General features: G+C 40.0%; 1 protein-coding gene across 1 annotated transcript in view; it reads left to right on the top strand.

The window, feature by feature from the left end:
* The window catches only part of LOC126257631 (uncharacterized), a 163,061-nt gene that overhangs the window by 51,665 nt on the left and 83,972 nt on the right, over nt 1–27,424 (top strand). The window contains exon 7 of the mRNA XM_049955579.1: nt 10,068–10,169. Coding sequence (XP_049811536.1) covers nt 10,068–10,169 — 102 coding nt within the window. The remainder of the gene's footprint in view (nt 1–10,067; nt 10,170–27,424) is intronic.

The raw sequence follows: 27,424 nt of genomic DNA, 5'->3' as shown, positions 1-27,424 counted from the left end.
ATAAAAAGCTCCTCATTGCAGTAACTTAACTTCCACAGAAAGAGCAGTAATATGATGTGACGTCTTCGATAGTACCCTGAGACAGTGATACTGAAAGCTGATAAAGGTAAAGCAACGGCTTGTTACCTCATAGTGTGTAAGCTGATAAGATTTATTATATCCTTAGGAAAATTGATTACGATCCTACAGGACGTGTGCATTGGAAGGCTTCCGCACTCCTGAATTCTTACTTCTTACCTCAAGAGTCCAGTTGGGCTTTACTTGAGAGTAAGTGGCGATCAGTGGTGAGTTCGCATATTTCTAGATGCAGGGCAAAAGTGAGATATGGCTGGATCCGTATCTCGTAAGAACAGGTACCAGGTGCTTCCTGGTGGTACCATATCAGAACCAGCCCAGGATGCCTCTCCTTTTGGACCTGTGGTCAATTTTCCTGCCCAGTTTGTCAAGTGTAAAGGACAGTTGGGCTATATCATGGAAGATCCAACATTAGGCAGGTAACGGAACCTCTCAGGGAACTAGCAGGCAGGTCAGGAAAAAGTGCCTGTATGCACTCATTATGTTTGTCAGGAGGTCTTGTCAGATATGTGGACGCAGTTCTGCCAGTTGCTAATGAATGCCCTGGATGCAACCAGTTGAAATTTGTGGCTTATGTTGGCACAAATGAAGCCTGCCACTTGGGTTTGAGGCCATCCTCAGTTCCTATCAGCAGTTGGCTGATTTGGTGAATGCAGCTAGCATTGGACACAGGATTCAGGCTAAGCTCACTATTTGTAACATTGTTCACAGAGTCAGTTGTGGTTCTCTGCACTGGAACAAAGTGGAAAGTCTAAACCAGAGGTCCAACAACATCTGATCCAAATTTGTCAACCTCCACTTTCAGGTGGAGCTCCCCGTTTGCTTCTCAACACGTCAGTCACAAATGACAAACAGGAAGCAGCTACTAGGGCATCGGAGTACATGTGGCATATGCATGTGAACTGCCTGCTGAAATTGAAGATAAACCAGTCACATTATGCGGTCCTGGCAGATTGAGCATAGAAAAGTTTAATATTATATTAGTAAACTGCAGGAGCATATGTGGTAAGATCTAATAATTAATATCACTTCTTGAAGGTAATAATGGCCAGATAGTATCGGGAACAGGATGTTAATAAAACTGGAAGTGAATAGCAATGAAATCCCAAATACATATTAAAATATTCATTGTAAGGATCAGTTAGAAGCCAGCTGTGGCAACAGATTTATTGCAGTGCAAAATTTGGTAATGGCTAGTGAGGTTATTAGAGATTCTGAATGTGCAATAATTTGGTAAAAGTTGGGTAAAAACGATGCTTTTATAGACTATCTGCATCAGTAGCTTTACTAGCAGAGTGATTCAGACAGATGCCGCAGCATTTTGTGAATAATTTTCCTGATCTCACTGTAATGGGGGGGGGGGGGGGGGGGGTGTAGACCTCAGCTTGTCCACTGTACAATGGGAGTTCACAACAGCAAAACCGGTACCAGAGACAGGAATTCATGTGACATTATTCCGAATACCTTGTCTGGAGATCGCTTTGAGCCTGAACCAGTTCACGAGTGCAATGTCCTTGACATCCTAGCAACAGAGCTGAATGAAACTGGATAATGTAGAGCAGGGCATCAATGATCATACAGCTGTAATAGCATCAATGATTTCAGGTGTTATAAGGAATGTTAAAAAGGGTAGGAAAATATCAGTGCTGAGGAAGTAGTAGTGGAGCACAGATGAAAAAAATTCAAAAGCATCTTTCAATATTCCTTGGACAAGTATTGTTCGAGCAGTGCTTTAGGGTTCGGGAAAGAGCAACCGTGATTTAATAGCCATGATAGAAAGTTGCTAAACAAACAAAGATGACCTCAGTACAGATGTAAGAGTAGTCAAAACATACCTGACAAACAAAAGCTGAATGAGAAAAAAAAATCAATTAGAGAAGTGATCAGCGACTTCTAACATAAAATTTTAACATGTGATCTAATAACCCTATGAAATTTTGGTCTTTGTAAAATCAGAACATGGATCGAAATCACCTATTCAGTAACTCAGTGGCCATTCTGGCACCGAAAAGTACAGATGCCAAAATGGGAGCTCTTAGTGATGGAAAGGTATCAGGAACTGATGAGATACCTATAGAATCGTATAGAGACTACGAGAAAGAACTTCCTCCCTGTCTAGCAGCAGTTTGTCGTTGATTATTAGAGTAGCAAAGGATACCTAGTGACAGGAATAAAGCTGTGGTAATTCCCGGTTTCACAGAGGATTATTGAACTGATACAAATATTTATGGGCCTAAGTCATTGATGTGAATATGTTGTAGAATTGCAGAGCATGTTTTATGTTCATTTATTATGACACTGGTGTTGGAGAGCAAAAATGTCCTCAAAAAAATTCATGTAGATTCCGCAAACAGAAGTCTTGCGCAACCCACCTCACTCTGTTCCTCCATGAGATCCATGGCGCTGTAGACATCAGCACTCGGGTTGGTGCAATGTTCGTAGACTTAGAAAAGACAGTTGCACTGTCATTTAGTGAAACAAATAGGAGCTTGCAGAGTATCAGACTAGATTTGTGACTGGATTAAAGACTTTTTTGCGTAACACAACACTTCATTCTTGAAGGGAACAAAATCATATACATGGCAGTCAGAAACAAGTTTGAAAAACTTGTAATGGTGTTCCTGGGTATGTTGTGTTGAGAAAAAATTCAATACATGCTGCTGTTGCAAAGCTAATTAGCATCGAAGTTTGCCAATCAGGCTGTTGCATGCACAAATTCAAGTAGCCCACCAGATGCAGTTACTGTCAGTTGTGTCATAGGTTAGATGATTGCACACGAGACTGCTCAGCCTTTGGCTCGGGTTCAATCCTTAACCTGTCCCCAGGCCAGTTTTTGTATTCCTGTCTTATTTAGTTTTAAGAACCAGATGAAGAACACATTTGGTGACAGGGTCTATGGTGGACCACTTGAATTTGTGTGCGCAGCGGCCTAACAGGATAACTTCAGTGCCAATTAACTCTAAAGCAGTTGTAATGTAATAAAATAATTTTTATTATTATTTTGTGACTGTTAGTGTAATGTAATAAAATAAAGCATGAGCCGTGACTTATACAAAAAAGAAACACAGTTTAATGCAATGGCTCAGCATAAAAGAGAAATAACTAATGTAGGAATATTATTAACAGTGTAATATGTTGTTTAATTTAGCCCAACGTGTATAAGCACTCGGTAAACTAGCTCAGTTCTAAGGGTAGTTACGTAATCGTCTATAATTAATTGTACTTCTCTTATTTATCCAACACTAGGCTCGCGAGAAGTCGTGTGCTTATTGTACTAGAGAATATTTGCCAAGTCTGTTCAATGTACACTACTGTAGTACATAACTTAATGTTGTGGTTTCGTCTCAATTCCCCAATACAAGATAACAAGAGTGGTATCTACAAATGAAATCCTGTAATGGAATTGGAATCCTGTGACTAGACCTCTTCTGCCTGGGATGTTATGTCTTTATATAAAGAAAATCTGTAAATAAAATCGTTAAATAATTAGTAGCTACCTCTGGTCTCGTGGGATCTGAAATAGAATTAATTGTCCTAACCGACGGCACGTCTTGTAGATGAGCTAAAAGAAGAATGTTAAAGATTTTTCTAAGATGGCGCCTAACAATGAAAATTCTTTGTTAAGGCCCATATCTACTTAAGACAGTCTAGGTATCAGACGATCAATTAATTGACCACATACACAAATTCTTTTGACAAAATAAACATTATATTTTTCGGGCTTTGAGTACAACTTACATTATAAGCTTGTAAAGCAAGATGAGCTTTACACAAGAACATCCTCTTAGGTCCGAATCCAAGCAGATAAGATAAGCGAATGACAAAAGAAAGATAGTTCATGCATACAAGTGCAAGAGCCCATGGAATAACATGTCCATTGTAGTTCTATCTCTTCTTCTTTGGCGTACTTGTCGATTATTTATAAAATCTATCATAATATTTAGTTTACTTTTTTTTAACCCAAGTCCACCCAGGAGAAACAGTACACGGTGCAACATATCAAATATTTTTCGCAACAGCTTTTTCTCAACAACCAACCCTGCAACGCCCTTACAAGCTTTTCGAACAGCTTCTGACCACCTCGTGTACAAGTGATCCGGTGGAATGGTGGATGCTCCATGAGGCGTTATGCAGATTGTCTGTAAGAAGGTAGCTATGGGGTACATGGACAGATTTACTACTGAAGTTCCAAGAGCGTAGGTTCTGCCAAGAGTAGGACAACATATTACTTCCTCCCACATCTGTCTTTCGAATTGACCACATTGAGAAAATTAGAGAAATTTGAGCGAATGCAGAGATCTACTGACAGTCATTGTTCATGTGTGCCATTCGCGAATGGAAAAGGAAAGGTGGCATAAGATAGTGGTAACAGAAGCACCCCTGCCACACACCGTAATGTGGCTTACAAACTCCATATTCATTGTATGAAACTGCTGTGAACTAGTGTCTAAAGTTTTGAGCATTGTTCTTTTCTTTTAATGAATACTTATTTTAATATGCCAGACGGGAAAGCATATGTAGGACACAGTGACAGCATATGTAGGACCAGAGTTGCCATATCTGCATTTCTGTTTCTTAACATATTGTGTACCGCATCTGATATTTAAAGAAATTTTGAGGGTTGTTATTCTTATGGTTTATTGGAGGGTTTCAGATTGCACCTAATTTTTACTTTATCAGATTTCTTCAATAACGTTAATTTTGTTGTCCTTAAAGACTGTATGCTTATTTTTAATATTCATAGCTATGGCGACTATTCCTTTACTGTTTTCAGTTGTTTTATAGATGATGCATTATAGATTTATATTTTATTATTATTATTATCATCATTATTTCTTTCTTTCCTTTCTTAGACGTTATGTCTGGTTAAAAATGGAAAGTGACGCGGACCTTGATCAAGCGTGACTTCCTTTTAACTGTACGGTATATGTTAAATTGCATTTAGGAACTTTCGGGTAATTGAACATGTATCAATAATTACAGATTTCTGTAGTTGTATACAGGGTGTCCCAGCTATCTTGTCCACCCAAAACATCTCTGGAACAATAACAGCTATTGGAAAATGACTTTCACTGGTATCAATGTAGGGCTGGGGCCCATGAATGCACATATTTGGAAACATTCTAAAACGAAAGCATATGTGTTTTTTAACACAAACTTATGTTTTTTAAATGGACTTCCTATATTTTTTCTTCAGCAATGTGGGAAAAATATATCTAAAAACAAAGATGATGTGACTTACCAAACGAAAGCGCTGGCACGTCGATAGACACACAAACAAACACAAACACACACACAAAATTCAAGCTTTCGCAACAAACTGTTGCCTCATCAGGAAAGAGGGAAAGACGAAAGGATTTGGGTTTTAAGGGAGAGGGTAAGGAGTCATTCCAATCCCGGGAGCGGAAAGACTTACCTTATGGGGAAAAAAGGACGGGTAAACACTCGCACATACACACATATCCATCCACACATATACAGACACAAGCAGACATATTTAAAGACAGAGTTTGGGCGGAGATGTCAGTCGAGGCAGAAGTGCAGAGGCAAAGATGTTGTTGAATGACAGGTGAGGTATGAGTGGCGGCAACTTGAAATTAGCGGAGATTGAGGCCTGGTGGATAACGGGAAGAGAGGATATATTGAAGAGCAAGTTCCCATCTCCGGAGTTCGGATAGGTTGGTGTTAGTGGGAAGTATCCAGATAACCCGGACGGTGTAACACTGCGCCAAGATGTGCTGGCCGTGCACCAAGGCATGTTTAGCCACAGGGTGATCCTCATTACCAACAAACACTGTCTGCCTGTGTCCATTCATGCGAATGGACAGTTTGTTGCTGGTCATTCCCACATAGAATGCATCACAGTGTAGGCAGGTCAGTTGGTAGATCACGTGGGTGCTTTCACACGTGGCTCTGCCTTTGATCATGTACACCCTCCGGGTTACAGGACTGGAGTAGGTGGTGGTGGGAGGGTGCATGGGACAGGTTTTACACCGGGGGCGGTTACAAGGGTAGGAGCCAGAGGGTAGGGAAGGTGGTTTGGGGATTTCATAGGGATGAACTAAGAGGTTACGAAGGTTAGGTGGACGGCGGAAAGACACTCTTGGTGGAGTGGGGAGGATTTCATGAAGGATGGATCTCATTTCAGGACAGGATTTGAGGAAGTCGTATCCCTGCTGGAGAGCCACATTCAGAATCTGATCCAGTCCCGGAATCCCTGAAGCATTACACCAACAACCTGACAACAGCTTTCGCATCCGGCAACTACCCTCCCGACCTGGTACAGAAGCAAATAACCAGAGCCACTTCCTCATCCTCTCAAACCCAGAACCTCCCACAGAAGAACCACAAAAGTGCCCCACTTGTGACAGGATACTTTCCGGGACTGGATCAGATTCTGAATGTGGCTCTCCAGCAGGGATACGACTTCCTCAAATCCTGTCCTGAAATGAGATCCATCCTTCATGAAATCCTCCCCACTCCACCAAGAGTGTCTTTCCGCCGTCCACCTAACCTTCGTAACCTCTTAGTTCATCCCTATGAAATCCCCAAACCACCTTCCCTACCCTCTGGCTCCTACCCTTGTAACCGCCCCCTGTGTAAAACCTGTCCCATGCACCCTCCCACCACCACCTACTCCAGTCCTGTAACCCGGAGGGTGTACATGATCAAAGGCAGAGCCACGTGTGAAAGCACCCACGTGATCTACCAACTGACCTGCCTACACTGTGATGCATTCTATGTGGGAATGACCAGCAACAAACTGTCCATTCGCATGAATGGACACAGGCAGACAGTGTTTGTTGGTAATGAGGATCACCCTGTGGCTAAACATGCCTTGGTGCACGGCCAGCACATCTTGGCGCAGTGTTACACCGTCCGGGTTATCTGGATACTTCCCACTAACACCAACCTATCCGAACTCCGGAGATGGGAACTTGCTCTTCAATGTATCCTCTCTTCCCGTTATCCACCAGGCCTCAATCTCCACTAATTTCAAGTTGCCGCCACTCATACCTCACCTGTCATTCAACAACATCTTTGCCTCTGCACTTCTGCCTCGACTGACATCTCTGCCCAAACTCTTTGTCTTTAAATTTGTCTGCTTGTGTCTGTATATGTGTGGATGCATATATGTGTGTGTGCGCGAGTGTTTACCCGTCCTTTTTTCCCCATAAGGTAAGTCTTTCCGCTCCCGGGATTGGAATGACTCCTTACCCTCTCCCTTAAAACCCAAATCCTTTCGTCTTTCCCTCTTTCCTGATGAGGCAACAGTTTGTTGCGAAAGCTTGAATTTTGTGTGTGTGTTTGTGTTTGTTTGTGTGTCTATCGACGTGCCAGCGCTTTCGTTTGGTAAGTCACATCATCTTTGTTTTTAGATATATTTTTCTCACGTGGAAAATATATATATATATAGGGAAACATTCCACGTGGGAAAAATATATCTAAAAACAAAGATGATGTGACTTACCAAACGAAAGCGCTGGCACGTCGATAGACACACAAGCAGACATATGTAAAGGCAAAGAATTTGGGCAGAGATATCAGTCGAGGCGGAAGTACTGAGACAAAGATGTTGTTGAATGACAGGTTAGGTATGAGCGGCGGCAACTTGAAATTAGCGGTGCTTGAGGCCTGGTGGGTAACGGGAAGAGAGGATAAATTGAAGGGCAAGTTCCCATCTCCGGAGTTCTGATAGGTTGGTGTTAGTGGGAAGTATCCATATAACCCGGACGGTGTAACACTGTGCCAAGATGTGCTGGCCGTGCACCAAGGCATGTTTAGCCACAGGGTGATCCTTAGGCCAAACATGCCTTGGTGCACGGCCAGCACATCTTGTTCTGGATGTCTTGTCTGAAAATTACTTTGAGCAGATAGTTAGAGAACCAACTCATGAGGGTAATGTCTTAGACCTCCTGGCAACAGACAGACCTGAACTTATCGAATCAGTCAACGTAGAGGAAGGTATCAGTGATCATAAGGCTGTGACAGCATCTATGACGCTGGGTCCTACAAGGAATGTTAAGAAAGGTAAGAAGATATATTTGCTCAGCAAAGGTGACAGGTTACAAATTTCAGACTATCTCAGCAGTCAGCATTATTCGGTGACGAGGATGAAGATGTGGAGAACAAATGGAAAAAATTCAAAGACATCATTCAAATGCTCTAGACAAGTATGCTCCGAGTAAGGTTTTAAGGGATGGGAAAGATCCACCATGGTTTAATAGCCATGTTAGAAAAGCGCTACGTAAACAAAGAGCACTTAATCTCAGATTCAAGAAGAGAAAAAACCTAGCTGACAAACAAAAGCTGAACATAGTGAAAATAAGCATAAGGAGAGCAATGAGAGAAGCGCTCAATGATTTTGAAAATAAGCTGTTGTCAACTGACATGAGTAAAAACCCTAAGAGATTTTGGTCGTATGTAAAATCAGTAAGTGGGTCAAAATCATCTATTCATTCTCTCAGCCACCACACCGTCACCGAAATGAAAGATAACAGAGAGAAGGTCGAAAAACTGAATTCGGTGTTCTGAAGTTGTTTCACCCTGGAAGATTGTAACACAGTCTCTCCTTTCAATCATCGTGCGGGCATTGAAACGACAGATATTGAGATAGCTGATCACAGAATTGAAAAGCAACTACAATCGCTTAGTAGTGAAAAGATGTCAGGACCAGATGAATTATGACATTTTTGTAAAATGAACATCTCTTCTATAAAAAATCAACATGGATTCCGCAAATGGAGATCCTGTGAAGCCCGGCTCGCCCTGTTCCTCCATCAGATGCACAGCACAGTGGACAACGGCACTCAGGTTACTGCCGTGTTCCTCGATTTCAGTAAGGCATTTCACACTGTCCCGCATTACTGTTTAATGAAAAAAATATGAACTTACGGTGCATCGTAGCAGACTTGCGATTGGATTCAAGCCCTTCTTGCAGATAGAACTCAACACGTCACTCTTAATGGAACAAAATTGACAGATGTAAAGGTGATATCCGGAGTACCACAGGGAAGTGTGACAGGACCGTTGCTGTTTACAATACATATAAATGATCTAGTAGAAAGTGTCGGATGCTCTTTAAGTCTTTTCGCAGATGATGTAGTTGTCTGTACCAAAGTAGCAACACCAGAAGATAGTAAGAATTTGCGGAGTGACCTGGAGAGAATTGATGATTGGTGCAAGGCCAAGACAGAATACACAGCATGACCAAAATTATCAGAGTGGACGAATAAAAGGACTAACAGCAATGTTTTAAGTTCGTATTATGACAAAGCGTAGTTTGACTGTATTTCTAAAACAAACACATACTACTAGTCAACACCACACTAATTCAAGAGGAAAAGTGACATTGTCAGCATTTACATCTTATTTAATTGCAAGAAACTAAAAGAACAAAATCAAAATCGCTGGATTTCTCGGAAGGAAGAGGAAAATGTTGCTACTGTCAGAATATACCAGGACTGGAATGCACTAATTTAATGTTATTAATATTTTCAAAATATTAATTCACTGCTTATGCATTCCGTATATAGTTAAGGTTTTTAGTACCTCGATTCATAAGTAGTCTTCTGATCATTAGAAATAATAAAAAACTGCATGTTTGTTATTTTTCTGTGTAGCCCATTAGGTGTACCATATAAACATTACACCCATTGTGTGGAACGTGGTAACTCGTAGGAGGATCCTTTTGAATGGTGAATGTTCTCCTCCTCCATTATAGGAACAAGGCCGGTATTGCGCTTTCCAACAATGGAATACTAATTCATTGCATTGCAATCGTCCTGCAATAAGACCATTCTTAAAAAAGTGTTATTCTTTTCAAGTTGACTTTGTGGTTGAACGCTTATTTGTTGCAGCTGTGCAGTTTTTTCGTTAACAGTTGCATTGCAATTTACAGACTTAAAGATAACATGTAAGATGCTGTGTTCTCTTTGTGCGTAACACAACAGTATTAGTCAGTACCGGTATTTTTTCTTTCCATTTTTCAGCTGTACCCTGTGAATCAGTTGAAAATTCTCTGGATGGAAAAACAAGCCAAGGAAAAACAAATAAAAGGAAAAGAAAGTTGGAAGAAGAAAATGAAGGAATGGGTATGTCATCCTTTTATCAAATGTATTTTATTGCAGTGTTGTTGTAAAACTATTACTGCTAAGTGGTTTGTTATAACTTAACGTTCTAGTGTGTTGTGTGATGTGGTTGAGTGCTTATTGATATATGAGAAGGTTTGGAAACATCACAATGTGTTGAGAAAGCTTGTGCTATCTCAGTAGCTTTGGCATTTCACATTTCTTCTTGTAAGAGAGGATGTGATTTATGAAATGCTGCTGAAGAAGTGTTTTATTATGGTTATAATATCAATGAAAATAATCAATTTTTGAAAATATAGTGTAATTGGATGGATAAAAAATCTACTTACCAACTGGTAGCAGAAGAATGCATATATAAAGGTCAGGTCATTTGAGCCAGTGGGTCCTTGCCGATGGTTGAATGGGGAGGAAGACGAGTGAACGGAAAGGACTGGTGAACTCTAGGAATTGGGGAAAGTTGCCCAGAATCTCGGATCTGTGGGGATTTATGGAACAGGATGAGAAATTAATAAATAAAATAAAATTTATATGAATCATATGCAGCCAAGAAGCTGCTGAGAATATGTTAGCATATCGGACAACGTACCATAGAAATTTGCTTAATTTTTTTCCAGGGCTGCCTGATAATAAGAATGAGAAAATTCTTAATTTAGACTTGAAAGTAAGAGGATTACTGCTAATATAGTTTGTTTCTTGTGGTAGCTTACTGAACATGGATGCAGCACAATATTATTCACCATGATGCACAAGAGTCAAGGAGCAAGAGTGTGTTCCCCCCCCCTGGAAAACCAGGCATTCTCAGGGAATTTAGACTTTCCAGTAAAATTCGGCGAAATCTTAGAGAAATTTGTGTTTTCATCCTAGCATTATACTTTAATTTTATACAGCTTCATAAATCACAAATATGAAATGCTTAGTGTTTTAAAGTGTGTTAATTATGTGAATATTATTCTTTATAAATTATTGATGTTTAAAAACAGCAGTTGAATTACTGCCTATTCATTGGTATGTCTCTTCTGTGAAGAAAGAAAATTCATTGTAATTTGAGATGTCCCACCCTTTTAATTTATCAGGAACTGCTTTTGTCATGATTAACCTAGAATCCTCAAGGGTATTATTATTATTTTCCCACAAAGTAAACTAATTTCCATGTTAGAATATAATTTGTAGCATATATTGTTCTAATTGTAAATATAGCAGCATTCAGTGTTGGGACAAGATCTTGAAAACTGGCTTCTGTGACAGCTTACCACCTATCCGAGCACCTTGAAATTTAAATTTTGCTGACTCACTAACCATATGTCCATTATGTGTAGTCAAAGTGTCAGATTTAGCTGAATTGTGTGTCACAAACTGTAAAAAGCTTAGTCTTACTGTGATTTGGCAATAATGCATTTCCTAGAAGCCATAAACTTCTCTATTGGACTACAATATTTGATACATTGCCAATGTTACACTCAACATCAATCACCACCAAGGTAGTGCCCTCAGCCAACAGAAATTTTTGTATCACCTGTCTTATTAAAAGGAATTTCATATATAAGAAACTGTAGTGGCCCCAGTGTTGACCCCCTGGGGCAACTCCCTGTAACTGTGCTCCAGTCAGATGCCATTTCAGAGCCCTTTTCATTACTGTGGATAATGAATTATAGCTGTCTGATTTTAAAGTATTAGAAGAACCATTGTTGAGCTACTTCCATAAATTTAACTTCTGCAGTAATATTTTATGATCAATACAAACCCCTTAATCAGTTTAAAAAAGATGGCCAGAGTTTGAAACCTTTTGTTCAATCTTTCCAGTGTCTCGGAAAGCAAGCAGAATATAGCGTTTTCAGTTGCTAAATCACTTCTAGAAGTAAAGTGTGTGTTCGACAACAAATTACGTGAACTGAGATTAAACTTACATACATAGTCTACTCAACAACTTTTGCAAACTCTGATGGCATAGAAGTGGTTCTAAAATTGTATTCATTACCCCTTTCTCCTTTTTTTATGGAAGGTTTCACCACTGAGAACTTAACTCACTCAGGGAACTTACCATTCCTAACGGAGAAATTGCAAGTGTGGTTAAGTGCAGCACAGTGCTTTAATATGCTGCTAGATACCCCACCATATCCATGAGAATTGCTAGTCTTCAGTGATTTAATTATTGACTCAATCTCCACCTTGTTTGTACCAGGGAAGCATATCGCATATAGCAGTCCTGGAAATCCATATTTCTGAGAGAGGTAAATGATTCTCTGTAGAAACTAAGCTTTTATTTAATTCACCTATTGTATTCAAAGAGCAATTGTTAAATAATATGCATATCAGTATTTGTAGTAAAACCCCATTTTTACATTTGCACACTTTACGTTTTCCACTTTTTACATTTGTTTTTGCGGGTCCCGACAGAACTCTTATTCTCTCAAGGTGCTTTCCCATAATTAACAATTGCAGGTTACAACTTTTCCCGCATTGTAAGTTTTCTTTGATGTTATTACAACCTTTAACATTGTTTTTCATACAGTTTTTTGCAAAAAGTGCTTCATATTCGTGCTCAGAGTCAGCCTTGGAAACAAAGCAGAAAACGCAGACTATACAAAAAGTTACTGCTCATGTGATGTAATGCTAGTGCAGTAAGCAAGATTTTCTTGTTGGTATGTTGGGTCACAGCCACCTATGTTATAGGTTCACAGTGTTTGGAAGGGTGAGAAAGTATGAGGAGTCACTACCTTAATGATCACATTCTGATGATAGTAACTCTAGTGGCAAAGTTCCCTGTGCTCATTTTGTAGTATTGCAACAGCTTTAATTTAATTTCACAGTCATATATAAAAATAAGCACTGCTTTTGAAGATGGCCAGCTCTATAATGGGCTTTCACAAAGCATAGTTACTTCTGCTTGAAATACATTAATCCGTACTTGGCGCTTAGTCTTAGTTTGGTATGATACGCTGTCAGACACAAACATTCCTCCTCCAAGACACTCCGTAATATAATGATGACAAGGACATCCTCGAACCGAGAGACCTCTTTGTTGGCAACAAGCTGTAGATTTTGTGCTTATTGTCCTGTTTACAAAGACTTTTAACTTAGTGTTTCAACCAGTATTGTGTTACAAGTTTTATTTTCCTTAATTTTATAACAATTATCGATAATAAATCTCACGTTAGAACTTGAATATCTTTCTAATGTGGTTATACGAAAGACTTCTGCTTCCAATTTTGTTTACACCATTGGTCATGATCAAAACTGAGAGGGAAACCCGCACACATTTTTGTGTGTCAGCACTTGACCACTGCCTTTGATTGATGCTTTGCATACTGTTGGGAGACAAGTAGAGGTGAAACTCCATGTGCCGGACCGAGACTCAAACTCAGGACCTTTGCCTTTTGCGGGCAAGTGCTCTACCATCCAAGTTACCCAAGCACGACTCACGACCCATCCTCACAGCTTTACTTCCGCCAGTACCTCGTCTCCTACCATCCAAACTTCACAGAAGCTCCCCAGCAAACTTCCAGAACTAGCACTCCTAGAAGAAAGGACATTGCGGAGACATGGCTTTGCCACAGCCTAGGGGATGTTTCCAGAATGAAATGTTCTCTCTGCAGCAGAGTGTGCACTGATATGAAATTTTGTGGCAGATTAAAACTGTGTGCCAGACAGAGATTTGAACTCGGGGACCTTTTCCTTTCACGAGCAAGTGCTCTACTCATCTGGAAACAAGTAGGGGTAATTACTCGTAGAAAAAACCAAAAGCAAGTAATTGCCCCAAATGAAAACAAAAAATGACCTGTCTGTTTGGTGTCACATTGAAAAAATTTAATTCCCACTTATTCGTGGGAACATCTTTAAAATTCTAAAACAGTCATACAAAGAAATATGCATAGCTTACAAAGGTTTAAGTACAGTATTCGAGACAGTTTGTGTACACTGAGCACAGCTGCTTTGCGTGTGTACAACGTGATTTTGTAAAGGTCTCTATGGCATCTCCTCTTCATAGTTCTATATACAGCTATTGTTTTTGCCTACAGCTGTTTGTGCTTCACCATTGAAAGCTGTCAAAAGCGCTACCAGGTGTCAGGGATTTCCTTCAGTTGACCTGCCCTGTGGAAGTGTTTCAGTAGTGAAGAACTAATGTATTAAAACTTCAGGCATGATGCAGCATTTTCTTTCCCCATCCCCTCCTCATCCCATGCATTTCAGTGTTTATGACATCATATCTCTTTATGTTTAACATTTGTTGACATATTCTTCAATATTGCTAATCTCCTTGGGACATTTATCAGGCAGTATTAATAGAGGTGATACTGTTGATTTCATGAGGTGATGTATCTTGTTTGGGGATTTGTTTTTGTAAGCATTAAATTGTTGGAGAGGTGCATATCAAGTATCATGAGCTGATGCTGCAATAGGAGCATTATGCATCATGGGGAGTTTACAGTTAATATTCCAAGAGGAGGCGACCAGTAAACATGAAATTATCACCAAAGTAAAAGCAGAGACATTAGAGCAAGTATAGAGGATTATTTTATTGGCAGAAATTCTTCCTGCACTCACTCCTTCTGAGGGGTACAGGGAGGTTTTAAATGAGTGATACACAAAGTAAATACCACTACACACACTAATGTGACTTATTAAGATGTAAATGTAGATTTTAACATAATGTCTCGGTACGAAGATCAGACTGACTGTCTCACAGCACTTTGGACAGTAGCATTACCTGCTGAGCGAGCCTGGCTGTATTGGTGCACCTATAGATGAGTCGGCGTAAGTTGATCCCTGACAGCTGGCTACACTATTGCCAGTGTTCAATTATGAAGCCCTAATGGCTGTAGGCGAAAACAATAGAGCTCTGGCAACACTGAGACATTTGTTGTAGTTTATGCAGATTAACGCAGCTAAATGACAAGTAACAACTATTTAATGGACAGAATAAACTTTTGCTTTATTCACACAACACATATTAATACATTACGCTACGCAAATATATTATTTTGCCCATCAACAAACACGGAACATGTATATTCCACAGAGTCTAATGCACTCTGCACTTCATATCTCGTGCACCACTATGCACGCTGGAAAATGTTTGTTCACATATCCCCAACAACGTTGCCATAGAGATATTTACAAAATCGCATAGCGTAACAGGTTGCAGTAGGCGAGTGGAGCTGCTGCACCCAGCCTACTGTGACTGTCAGGACTCTTTTTTTTTTTTTCAATGACTCGACTATAGCCAGCCTCCGAGTTGCATGCATTGATTACTCTGCTGTGTAACATTCTGCATGCATCTGCAAAACCCTGTCTTTTATCCTCTTTCATTATTTGTTTTACTTTGCAGAGACCAGGTTGAAAGTAGTTTCAATTAATGTTCAAGCTTCAGTGTAAATTACTTGTCGTGATCAGGCCTAGTGAGCCGTGTGCATCATTGTGTCTGCCCACTGCTCTTCTCTGTCGTCTCTCTTCTGTACCACAGTGTTTTGTGTCTTTCAGTAGGTCTCATGCCAATAATTTCAGTATTTAACACTGGCCACAGGCTTCGACATACCTAGTGTAGAAGATATTTTCTTACATCCATAAGGTTAGGAAAATTATACATGGTGTAGAGGTCAACACTACCATGGATTTTCCACTTTTTGCATCAACGAATCCATAGATTTTATAAACAACTTTTCTTCCAAACATGAACAGTCTTGTTTTATGAGACCCAGTTAGCACATCCATAAAGAAGTGTTAGGTTAATGTTTTATTGATGCCTAATTTAATTTCTGTTGTCAAGACTTCTCATCTTGAAGAAAGCTGTAGGCTGTTGCAGCAATGATTGATTTCCGGTCTAAATTTCACCTGTAGTTAGACATGGCTGGAAAGTTCCTGTCCGAATATAGCACCCTGATATTTGACTTCAGAATGTAGGCACATGATTTACTTCCAATGTGTAAGCATGGTAGTGTTTCCTGGGACCCATTTTGGCATCTATATAGACTCAAATATTGTCTTTCTCTTGTTGATCTGAAGCACTAGTTTACTTGCAGCTGATTCCATGCACTTGTGCATATGTGTGCTTTTACTACAGAAAGGATAAGAGCTCAGAAACTAGTATAAAAAGTTTTCCGTTTCATGTTTCTGTGCACCAGATATCAGTCAGCTATAGGTGACTGGTAGCCTCTATTGTGCTGCATAAATTTATATAGGGTTAGAAGGTAAGTCATCAATGTTTTGTCGATGTGATTTTGTCCCAGCAGCACTCCTTATAGCAGAAGTTAAAACAACAATCAATATTTAAGACCAGTATAAATTCAGTGCCATTTACGTGGTGTGCTGAAAAGAAATGCTTCCAATTTTTTTACATGAAAACTCATAAAGATTTTTAAATGAGAGAAACATTATTAAGAGTCCACATCTTTATTGTGCGTGTCTACAAATTTATTTCTCAACATGTCACCCTGGAGACAAACACATTTCTCCCAACAAGAGACCAGTTTGTTGATACCCATCACTAGAATTTTTGTCTTCGTTGATGGAACTACAACTTCATCTCTCCTTGCACTGCTCCATCACTATCAAAATGAAGTCCTGGAAAGTTTTCTCTAAGTTTTGGAAACAGATGAAAATCGGTGGGGCCAATTTGGGATTTTATGAAGAAGGATCAATGACAGAAGTGCCAGATTGTTGCAGATGTCCTAGTGCTCACGTGTGGTCTTGCATTGTCATGTTGAAGGGGAAGGTCCTCAATGTGTGAACAAACACTTCGAATTTGAAACTTGATTACAGCACGGTGTTTCTCTCAGGTTCTGCAGATATGTAAGACACGAAGGGTAAAGATGTAGAATATTAATAATGTATGTTTTACTAAAAAGAAAAGAAAGGAAAAAATCTTTTGAGTTTTTCTTATAAATTTGGAGGCGTTACTTTTCAGCTTTCCCTTATAGTCCTGCAGCTGTGGCTTTGTCTGTTGATATAGAGGGGTGAAGCTTAGCTGAGCAGACACTTTTTTCAACACCACTGGTAACTAGCTCTGCTGAGAGTCTTCTTTTTCTGAACAATTCCACTCTCACTAGTCTGCAAAACTCGTTGAGAGAAGACAGAAAAGTGTCCAAGCAGAACTGGACGCCCGTGCACAGGGACCACTATTCAATGCATTGTAGGCTTTCTACGTTTGAGAAGTAGCCTCATTGATCACAAATATACTAACTCCAGAATTTGGAAATGATTACCACTTTACAATAAACACTCTGTTGCAAAGGGCCCACTTCATCCCCACGAAAAAGTTGCCAGCCACCACTTTGATTTCGTCAGGACCAGTCAATGCTATGAAATTAAATACCGTATTTACTCGAATCTAAGCCGCACTCGAATCTAAGCCGCACCTGAAAAATGAGACTTGAAATAAAGGGAAAAAAAAATTTCCCGAATCTAAGCCGCACCGGAAATTTGAGACTCGAAATTCAAGGGGAGAGAAAAGTTTTAGGCCGCACCTCCAAATCAAAACAAAGTTGGTCCATTGTAATATGAGACACAATTTAGGTCGAATGAAAGACGATACAGCTACAGTAGTTTGGTTCGAGTCGTAAGCTTAGCAGTTAAGCTTCACCAGGTAGCCATTGCTATGCGTCAGGCGCTCCGTCCGTATTTATACGGGTACCCTTCCTTTTTCACGTGCTTTGTCTGGTTTGAATCGATTGCTTATTTTGCTTTGATCTGATAAGTGCCGTTTTCTTTGTTATAGGTGTTTATGTCACTCTAAGCTGAAAATGCATTACTGTACTGTGTCATGCATTGTTTGTCGCATTTTGATAGTGCGTGTTTACGGCCTGTCGCCGCTCGCGGCATGACTTGCTTTTGTGCGCGCTACCGCCGCTTAAAAAAAAGAGGAATCGTCTCATTAGCGAAACAATGGCAAGAGACTGCTATTTGTTGTTACTTACACTGCTGCTTTCTTTGATAATGATCAACAAGAACCAAATAATAGACTGCGTATGATAGAACATGTTCTGAACGAGAGTTTAGCGAAAATTTTTCTCCGTTTGAAAATCTTTGCGGCCGCTTCTTTAGTACATCAAATTCTGCATAGAAATTAGTCATCTTACATTTAAAATCTAGTCAGTTGCCGTGCTTCATTTCTGACTGTATCACTATTAGGCATAAGAATAATACGAATATAAACATGACACGATACGTATATTCTTCCGTGTTTGCTGTTGTCTCACTCTAGTTTCGTAGTTTATTAGGCAGACAGGATTTAAATGAGATAGCAGCAAACACGAAAGAATACATGGCAAAATGTTTATATTCGTATTATTCTTATGGTGAAGAGAATAGTGCATGTGATTCACATTTCATCAGGTTCCTATTAGCAACCATCTCTTCTCACAGGTAGGAAAAAACTCTGAACGTAGAGTTGGCCATATTGACTAACATTCCTAACAGTCTTGCCAGTCAGATTTTCGTAGTACATTGAAATTCTGCTACATTCGAAGATGAACCATACGGAATTTGTATTTACTTCGTTGGATAATGTATGAAAATGCAGTGGTCGAAACTCGGGGCGGAGAAAAAAAAAGCTCGTCTTCTACCCCCTTTTTTAATTTATTTACTGATGCAGAGGTTTTGGCGCCAGTATTTATCTTTGTGCCCACAAAGTATGCTTGTATAGCGCTACATATATTCGACGGCAGAAGTTAGTTGTGGCGGCACCTACCAACATTTTTCAGAACTTCCGCTTGCTTTGCACTCGATTCTAAGCCGCAGGCAGTTTTTTGGATTACAAAAACCGGAAAAAAAGTGCGGCTTAGATTCGAGTAAATACGGTAGGCCTTTTGACCCAGGAGTGTAATGGAGGCATTTTCACTGGCCATCTTCTGCTCCCATTTATAGGAAGGTGCTACTTGCTGAGTGGACTTGTACAAGTTCCTCTGCAATGGTCGTCTGAGAGAAATCACATGACCGTGAGCCTCTCTCTTATGCCCAGATCACTATCTAATGGGGCGTCCAGTCTGGAGAAAACCTCTCTCCCTGGGATACACAATAGCTACAGTAATGAGCAAACTGGTGTGGTCAGGAAATATGATGCTATTTCTCTTTTCTACAAGAAACTTTCAAAATCACCATGGATTAGAAAACTGAAGTTGTCAGGTACTGTACATAGACAGATTCTTGGTTTTCGTTAACTGAAGTCATCTTCTACATTTCCCATTAATTGCCCTATTTTGATAAGTGGAGAGAACACAGATTGTATCTTATACTTCTTGAGAATCCTATGTTTATCTCCGTGGAAATAATCTTGCGTAGGGTAGGTAAACTAGTCTCTGCTTCATCTTGCTCTTCTCTGTCGTATAGCAGAGCGGCTGGTTTAATGACTTTCTGAATCTGTGTGGTTTCCAATCCATTTCTGCAGATGACTGAGCATAAGTGCTCTGTTTCTGATGTCAAACTGTCTTTGTGTGACAAGGTATCTGCCCTGCGTACAAGTGTCTTTAGAACTCAATTCTTCTGCATCGGTGCTGACAATTGTTAGCTTGTAGGTATAAATTAGTGTGTTGGTTTGCTATACAAACTGTAGCCAACATACTCATCTGCTCTCCTTTTGATCAGTACATGAGAAACAGCAGTCGACGATCCTTTCCGAGTTCCATGGATTGTACAAGTTAAATGTTTCATAAATTCAGGGAGCCTCTCGCTTCCATGAGTCCAGCTCACATTCATATTCTTGAAGAAGAATGTGGATTTGTATCTAGCCGTCTCTAATATTTTATCCTCATTTTGTCCATTAACAGATTGACAACCAATGGAGAAAGGGTGCTGTCCATGGCCATTCCTTCTGTCTCCTCTTTATATGTGCCCCTATACAGAAAATATGTTGCAGTCAGTACGTGGCTAAACAGGTCCATATAAGCATCGCCAAATTTTTCTGCTATCGGTCCCAGTGAGTCTTTCAGTGGTAACTTGATAAACAGGGAAACCACATCAGAACTTAACAGTTATATCGGATTCCGTGACATGTAGTTGCTTGAAACATCGCAAGAAATCCTCAGAGTTGCAGGTATAGTGAATACACAATGGGCCCAGCAGTTTTTTCAAATATTTAGCTGCTGGATACAATGATGCACCAATTTTACTGACAATTGGCTGAAGTGGTATAACCCCTTTGTGCACTTTCGGGAGACTCAGCAGTCTAGTTGGATCTAGCACTCTGGGTCATAATTGTTTAATCACTTTATGTGACATGTCTATTGCCTTCAAGAGATCTGTGGCTTTCTTGTCCACTCTGTCTTTAGGTTCACATTCCAAAAAGCTGTATGCATGGTCCTCCACAAGTTGATGAATTTTCTCATCATAATCAATCTGTTGACTAACAACTATGGAGTTCCCTTTGTCCATTGACAAAACCACAGTGCTGCTCTCTAAATGTAGCTTCTTGAGGGCCACTCTTGTCTCCGAAAATGCTCAGTTTTTGAAGTTTTGTCTTTCTTATTGCCTTTCAGGTCTTCCAGCAGATTGTGTCTGCAACACATGGTAGAAGTGTGTTGGGTACTTGCTCCAATGTACTGATGAAACTTGAAATAGGCGTATTCCAAGGCATAGGTGTGAAGTTGAGAACCCTGCTGAGTACTTTCAAGGTGGTGTCATCAAACAGCTTGCCACTTAAGTTAATCACAGTGAGAGTATCCTACACCTGCTGTGCTTTCTTACATATACAGTCAGACTTCGCAGACTGGCACACTTAGGCATTCTTCCTGATGCACTCTGATAGGGATGAAGAGGCACTGTCAACCCAGTCCCAATCTTTGTGTTAGGGAGGCTGCCATGTACAGGTTAAGGTATAAAAGCACCCTGGCCCCAAAATCTAGTTTGTGGCGCATGTCTTGAATCCTTTCCCTAACAAGTGCCATGCTTGCTGGATGTCTTACTTTGTTTGCTGCTCTGGAGATGTCATTTTTGATCAGGGTGAAAACTGGTACTATGTCTCCATCCAGCATGAAGCTGAGGGAACTCAGCTTTCTCCATTTCTGCTGTCGAAGCTTGTCCAACTTCTTGATATTTTGGAACTTCTTCTCCTCCTCCTCACATAGTCTCTTGATGTAATTCTTCAGGCTTCCCTGGTGATATGTTGACATCTTGAGGTGTCACGTGTTCTGCTGGATATCAGTGTCATCCATGTACAATGTTTTGACAATGTGATTCACTGTCATCACCAAAGCACCTGATGCAGACGAGTCATGTTGAAATATTCTACAAGGTCAGTACTGATACCCAGCAGAACATTCAACAGCTTAAGATGTCAACAGATGACTGGCAATGGATTACATCTGCTAGGAGTGTTCTTACTTATTTATAAAATTACATAAGTAAACATCTCATGAAACTGAAAAAGATGACACTGGTACACTCTGTTTGATTTGATAGTCTGTGGCAGATGCTGTCGAGATCATTTTCACATTAAAAGAACAGAAACAATGCACTGACTAGAACCTTGGAACTTGTTGCTGCATTGATTCACATTCGCTACAAATTTTGAGGCTTCACAGAAGTATTTCAATAAAGAAGCACCAGTTTTGGTATCACGCTGATATAGAATTAGTGTTCTTGGTAGGTATTACAATTGATTCTACATTTATTGCTGTCAAAGAATATTATTATTAAGTCTGACTATATTTTAGAAAGAGACCAACTCTTACATGAAGAACAGATATTTGCTGAATGAGAAAATATGTATTCAGGATGAATATTTTCTTACAACATTTTGGTGCTCCAACATTTAAAATGTCAAGAATATGGAACAAAAGAGAAGCGCACAGATTGTCAAATGCATTAGGGGAAGGAACATCTTAAATATGCATTCAATGCCGTGTGCTTCGAGTTAATCCAAGCAAAAATAGACATTCTAGTATCCTTTAGTGTTATTTGTACTGTTCTCAATTCCCTCCTCCCTACCCCTCTCTACCTCCCCCCCCCCCCCTCCTCGTCTGCCAACCCCCCCACCCTCCACCCACCCTGGCCCCCACTACTCATATAGGTGTTTATTATGATGATAAGAAGAATGTATGGGGCACCAGCAACTATTATGGGATGTGTGTAGAAGAAATGATGCAGTATACAGTGACAGATAATAATAATTTATCCTCATAAATTTTAGACCCCTGTCACCATCAAGAACCTTGATGAGGTGGGTAGCTCCAGTGTCTCAGTGATAAGGATAGTTGTAATGCAGGTGCAAACACAATGAAAGAATATCTGTGGAAACGCCATACTAACCCTTGAATTCTGAAGAGCAGTCCATTCAGTAGTTGCTGGGGCTGGACCTGTAACATTAGCAAACATCACCTTGCCTTGCTGGTACTGTGTGTGGCTGAAAGCAAGGGGAAACTACAGCTGTTTTTCTGAGTTTGTGCAACTCTACTGTATGGCGTAATGATGGCGGCACCCCTACTTGAACCTCTGCATGTGGACTATTCAGATAAAGAAACTGGCAATCTTCAAATTGGTAATTGTAGATTCCTTCATAAGGTAGTTGGGTTAGAGAGTTAGAAAGGAAATGGATTATGTTGAAGTTAGATATAGTCAAAATTAATGAAGATCAGTGACCGGAAGAATGGGACTTGTGATCAGGTCCATACGAGTTTACCAACACAAAATCAAGTACGGGTAATGCAAGAATAGTCCTAATAATCAAAAAGAAAATGGAAATACACATACACTACTATAAATGGCATAGTGAACACATAATTGTAACCAAGATAGACACAAAGCAAACACACATCACTCTAGCCTGGGTTGCAACAGGTTCTGGAGTTCAGGGAATTTCAAACACACCAGGGAAATTGGGGAAATATCAGGGAAACTAAAAAAAAGAAAAAAACTGGAAAAATCTCATTTTCGCCTCAGTAGATGAAATGGTTTGTTTACTGAAGTGTCATACATCGTCACTGGCTGTGTGCAGCTGAGTACGTGCACCACTTCCTTACTCCCACATTTCTGCTGTTTCTTTCCTTCCTAACGCAGCCTTCAGCTTGCAGTCAGTGCTGCCACAACATCTTGCCACTAGCCTAGCAGCTGCCAACAAGAGGCAGGGAGGCATGAGGAGTGATTTATGTGGATCTGAGTCTCGGTGAATGCAGAGTCAGAGGTCATGTTTGCATGAGTTGTATCTGAGTAATTGTGTGAATGTGTTTGTGGTCTCATTTTCTGACAAAAGCTATGGTTGAAAATTTAGTTGTGATGGTCTTTTCTTGTGCCTGTCTGCGGCTCAGCAGACATCTTTATGGTGAATTGCTACCTGTCCTTATTATGATTGATTCTCAGAGTATTTGACCAAGTTATCTGTTGCATGGATTGATCACTGTGGTCTCTTGTCATGAACATGCTGTCTGTGGTTCACGAATAGCTGGCCACATGAGTGGATTTCCACAATCGGCCACAACATGAGGCCATTTTTGCGGCTATATGTAATGGATCGAGCCTACTGATCTGAAGCCATTCAGTTCCCACTAATGTGCAAGCCCTGTCTGTTGGATCTATTCTCACAAATCTGCCTGCAGGTCGTGTGTGTGTGTGTGTGTGTGTGTGTGTGTGTGTGTGTGTGTGTGTGTGTGTGTGTGGCTCAATGAAGCAGATTTTCATGGTTTATCTTTGGAGCCAGGACTGCGGCGCTCCTCAGTGTGTGTGTGTGTGTGTGTGTGTGTGTGTGTGTGTGTGTGTGTGTGGCTCAATGAAGCAGATTTTCATGGTTTATCTTTGGAGCCAGGACTGCGGCGCTCCTCAGCATACCGAAGGCATAGGTGATGGGTTTCAGGAATTGTGACTGTCTCATCACAAATATGTTTTACAGTGTGGTGTTTTATGGGTATTTTATTTGTTCTAGCATATTTTGGCACTTCAAAAGTGATTTATATTAAGAATGTATGGACAATAAGAAGAAGAAAATTGTCAGTCGCTGCCGCTTTGGACGCTATATACTTGTATATTTCTCGAAAGAAAATTCACACGTTACCTACAATATAATAGATACAACACAGTGAGTAATAATCGACAATAACGAACATAGTAGAACCAACATTTTATTAGCAGTCACCTACAGTGTTGGTTTTACACAATTCTTCTCTGCCTTGTACACTTCTTTCAAGGGGCCTACTTTTTTCTGAGGTTATTTCTGAAATCAGTGAAGGTATTTTAAATCTGTCTTGAGACTCCAAGGAAATATATATTTTTGTCACTAAATGTGCCTCGTTTTATTGAAATAAAATAACATCAGTGGTCTTAATGAAACACACATACCATTTCGCTTGCTATCTCCACCGAAAAACAGTTCATTACGAAAGATGTTGATGATAGTACTTAAGATTTTTGCTCACATCAGGAAACACCATCTGATTTTTAAGATATTTCCTCCTCTGCACTATTGTTTCTTGTACCGTAGCTGCAAAGACAGATTGTCAACTTACATCTTAACTTACCCATGAGATCTCAACATTTGTCAGGGGAAAATGCTAAAACTTGTCCGGAAACCAGGAAATTTCACCCTGGTAGGGCAAGTTTATATGCCAACTAGCTCTGCAGTTGAAAGCATCATGAGGTAAAGGAAATTGATATAGTTAAAGGACACAATAATTTGTGATGGGTGGCTGGTATTCGATGAAAGGAAAAGGAAGAGAACTCGGACTGGTGAATAGAAATAAGCGGAAGCTGTTTGCTGGAATTTTGTACAGAAAATAATTTAATCATTGTCACCACTTGGTTTAAGAATAATGAAAGAAGCTGTATACGTGGAAGAGATCTTATATCATGGTAAAGCAGGTATTTCAAAACAAGATTTTAAACCGTAAGACATTTCCAGGGCAGATGTGTTCTCTGGACATAATTTATTGGTTATGGACAACAGATTTAAATTGAAGAAATTTCAAAAATGTTGGAATTTAGGCAGAGATGGCATCTGGGTAAATACGTAATGGTGTTGAGTGTGTAGGCAACATTAAATGCCAGGATGGTCATCTCTGTCCGTGAATGGCGATTGATGATGGGTTGCCTACTACCAGCACCATGGCGGACACAGAATCACGAGAACTCGGTCACCAATTATTCTGTTGACACTTGTACAAAGGTTGGTGGTCGAAGACTGGTGGCCTGCATAGTATCCCAGGCAGCAGCTGCTATCTCTTCATTGCACACTCAGGTGCACTGGCACCAAACCCAGGACCATTGGGAAACATAAAGACCTACTAAAGATACCCTAGAGGTAGTCCTCCATTAGTAGCGCGTACCTGAAAACCTGGAGCCATCAAGTCTGGGTAGGGGCTCATAGAGCCGCAGCTAGCTGATCTTGCTACTAGATGCAATTGGAGCTGCTTGGCTCACATGGGACCTTGGCTGGCATCTGGTTTGCCATGGCATCAGCAGTGCTCAAACACAAGTTCCCTAGTGTCCAAGTGTCAAGTATTTATAGTTGCTCTGCCCAGTTTTGTTGCGATAGGGCCCACCTTGAGTCACTTAGGCGACCAAGATAGCTCAACATTGGATCACAACATGTGGAAATTCAGCACACTGCTGTGGTTGACTGGGGTTTTGCAGCACACTTTCCCCATCAGTATTGCAGCACCTGGTAGCAGGATTCCATAGGCAGCTCACCACTTGCTTCTCAACGAGATGCGAAATCTAGGCGGAGGGTGTTTCCTCCACAAAATGAAAGACTGTGCGGTTGTTGAGAGTTTGTTGTATCATTGTGCTATGTTGGACTACAACAGAGGAAAGAAAGCCATTGAAGATGATTGGTTAGTTGAGAGGTGAAATTTTGAAGGTAGCAGAGAGTCACATAGGTAAAAAAAGCAAAGTCTAGCAGAAATACTTGTAGGACACAGAAGGTATTCAATTTAATTGACAAGAAAATAATATTTAAAAATGAAGTAGGTGAAAAGGAGTAGACACATCTAAAAAATGAGATTGATAGAAAATGTCTAAGCAGCAATGACTAGATGCCAAATGCAAGAGTATAGAACCTTGCATAACTGGGAGAAAGATATGATTAAATGCCACCTATCGGATTAAAGTGGAGAAGGGATACCTGAAAAGTAGAAGGAATGTGTTTTGAGGGTTACAGGGATAAAATATAGGGAGTGCAGTTTCAAGGGTTGCAGGACATGAAAGGGAGACTGACTGACATGGGGTTCAGTCAGAGTTGTTGGTTGTCTTCAATGTTATTCAGTCCGTACAAAAGACTTGGAATAGCAGCTCAATAGAATGGGTAGTGCTGTGAAGAGAGATTATAAAATGAACATCAAAAGAAGTAAAACAAGGGTGGTGGAATGTAGTCGAATTAAATCAGGTGGTGTTGAGGGAGTTGGATGGGGAAATGATACTAAAAGTAGCAGACGAGTTTTACTATTTGAGCAACAAACTAAATGAGGATGGTCAAAGTAGATGTGGTATAAAAAGTGGGCTGGCTGTAGGCAGAAAGGCATTTCTGATCAACAGAGTATAAATTTAAAATTTAGGGAGTTTTTTTTTTATGCGATTTGTTTAGAGCCTAGCCTTATATGAAAGTGAAACATGGACACTAAGTTTCTAAGATCAAAGGTGAGTGGAATCTTTGTAAACATGGTGCTACAGAAGAATTCTGAGGATTAAGTGGTTACATGGAATGACATAGGGAGGTACTACATCAGAGATCCCCAAATATTTTTGTCTCTGTCTTTTATACATTGAGTTTTTACAAATCAAATTCATTAACTTTGAAAGTAATTTCGACATCTGATACAGTGCTACTAACTGTCGTATGCATAATTGTTGAATGGAAAACAAAATGTTAAGTTTTATACATTTATTAATTTAAATGACACAAAATGCTTATCTATTGCAATTAGTACATAAATGCTTTTAATGAGAGAACTGAGCCTGATACTTCATTAGCAAATATGTAATATTTGGCTTCATTTCAGTTAGGTTTAACCTAACATCTCCTCAGTCACTGATTTCCAATCTATTTCATTTTTTTTGTAAGAAGAATGGTAACCATGCTGAAAATACTTTCCAGGAGGTAGGAAAATGGGAAAGCTATCAAAAACTTTCCTGCGATTATCCATAATGAAGGATAAGTAACAAGCCCCTGAATCCTGAATTGCTAATATGCCTTCCCAAACTTTATCGTAATTTCTTTATTAGTGCCTACTCTGCTCTGTATGCATTGATAACCCAGTGTGGTATTTTGACAGTAAAAATGTCCTCAAACCTTGTCTCAAAATCTCTGTCTGGGACATTTGAATGGTGAATGAATCATCATCCTGTCA

This window comes from Schistocerca nitens, chromosome 1 (genome assembly GCF_023898315.1).
Source record: "Schistocerca nitens isolate TAMUIC-IGC-003100 chromosome 1, iqSchNite1.1, whole genome shotgun sequence".
NCBI lineage: Eukaryota > Metazoa > Arthropoda > Insecta > Orthoptera > Acrididae > Schistocerca > Schistocerca nitens.
The sequence above is the reverse complement of the archived record's forward strand: the minus strand, read 5'-3'. Positions and strand labels throughout refer to the sequence as shown.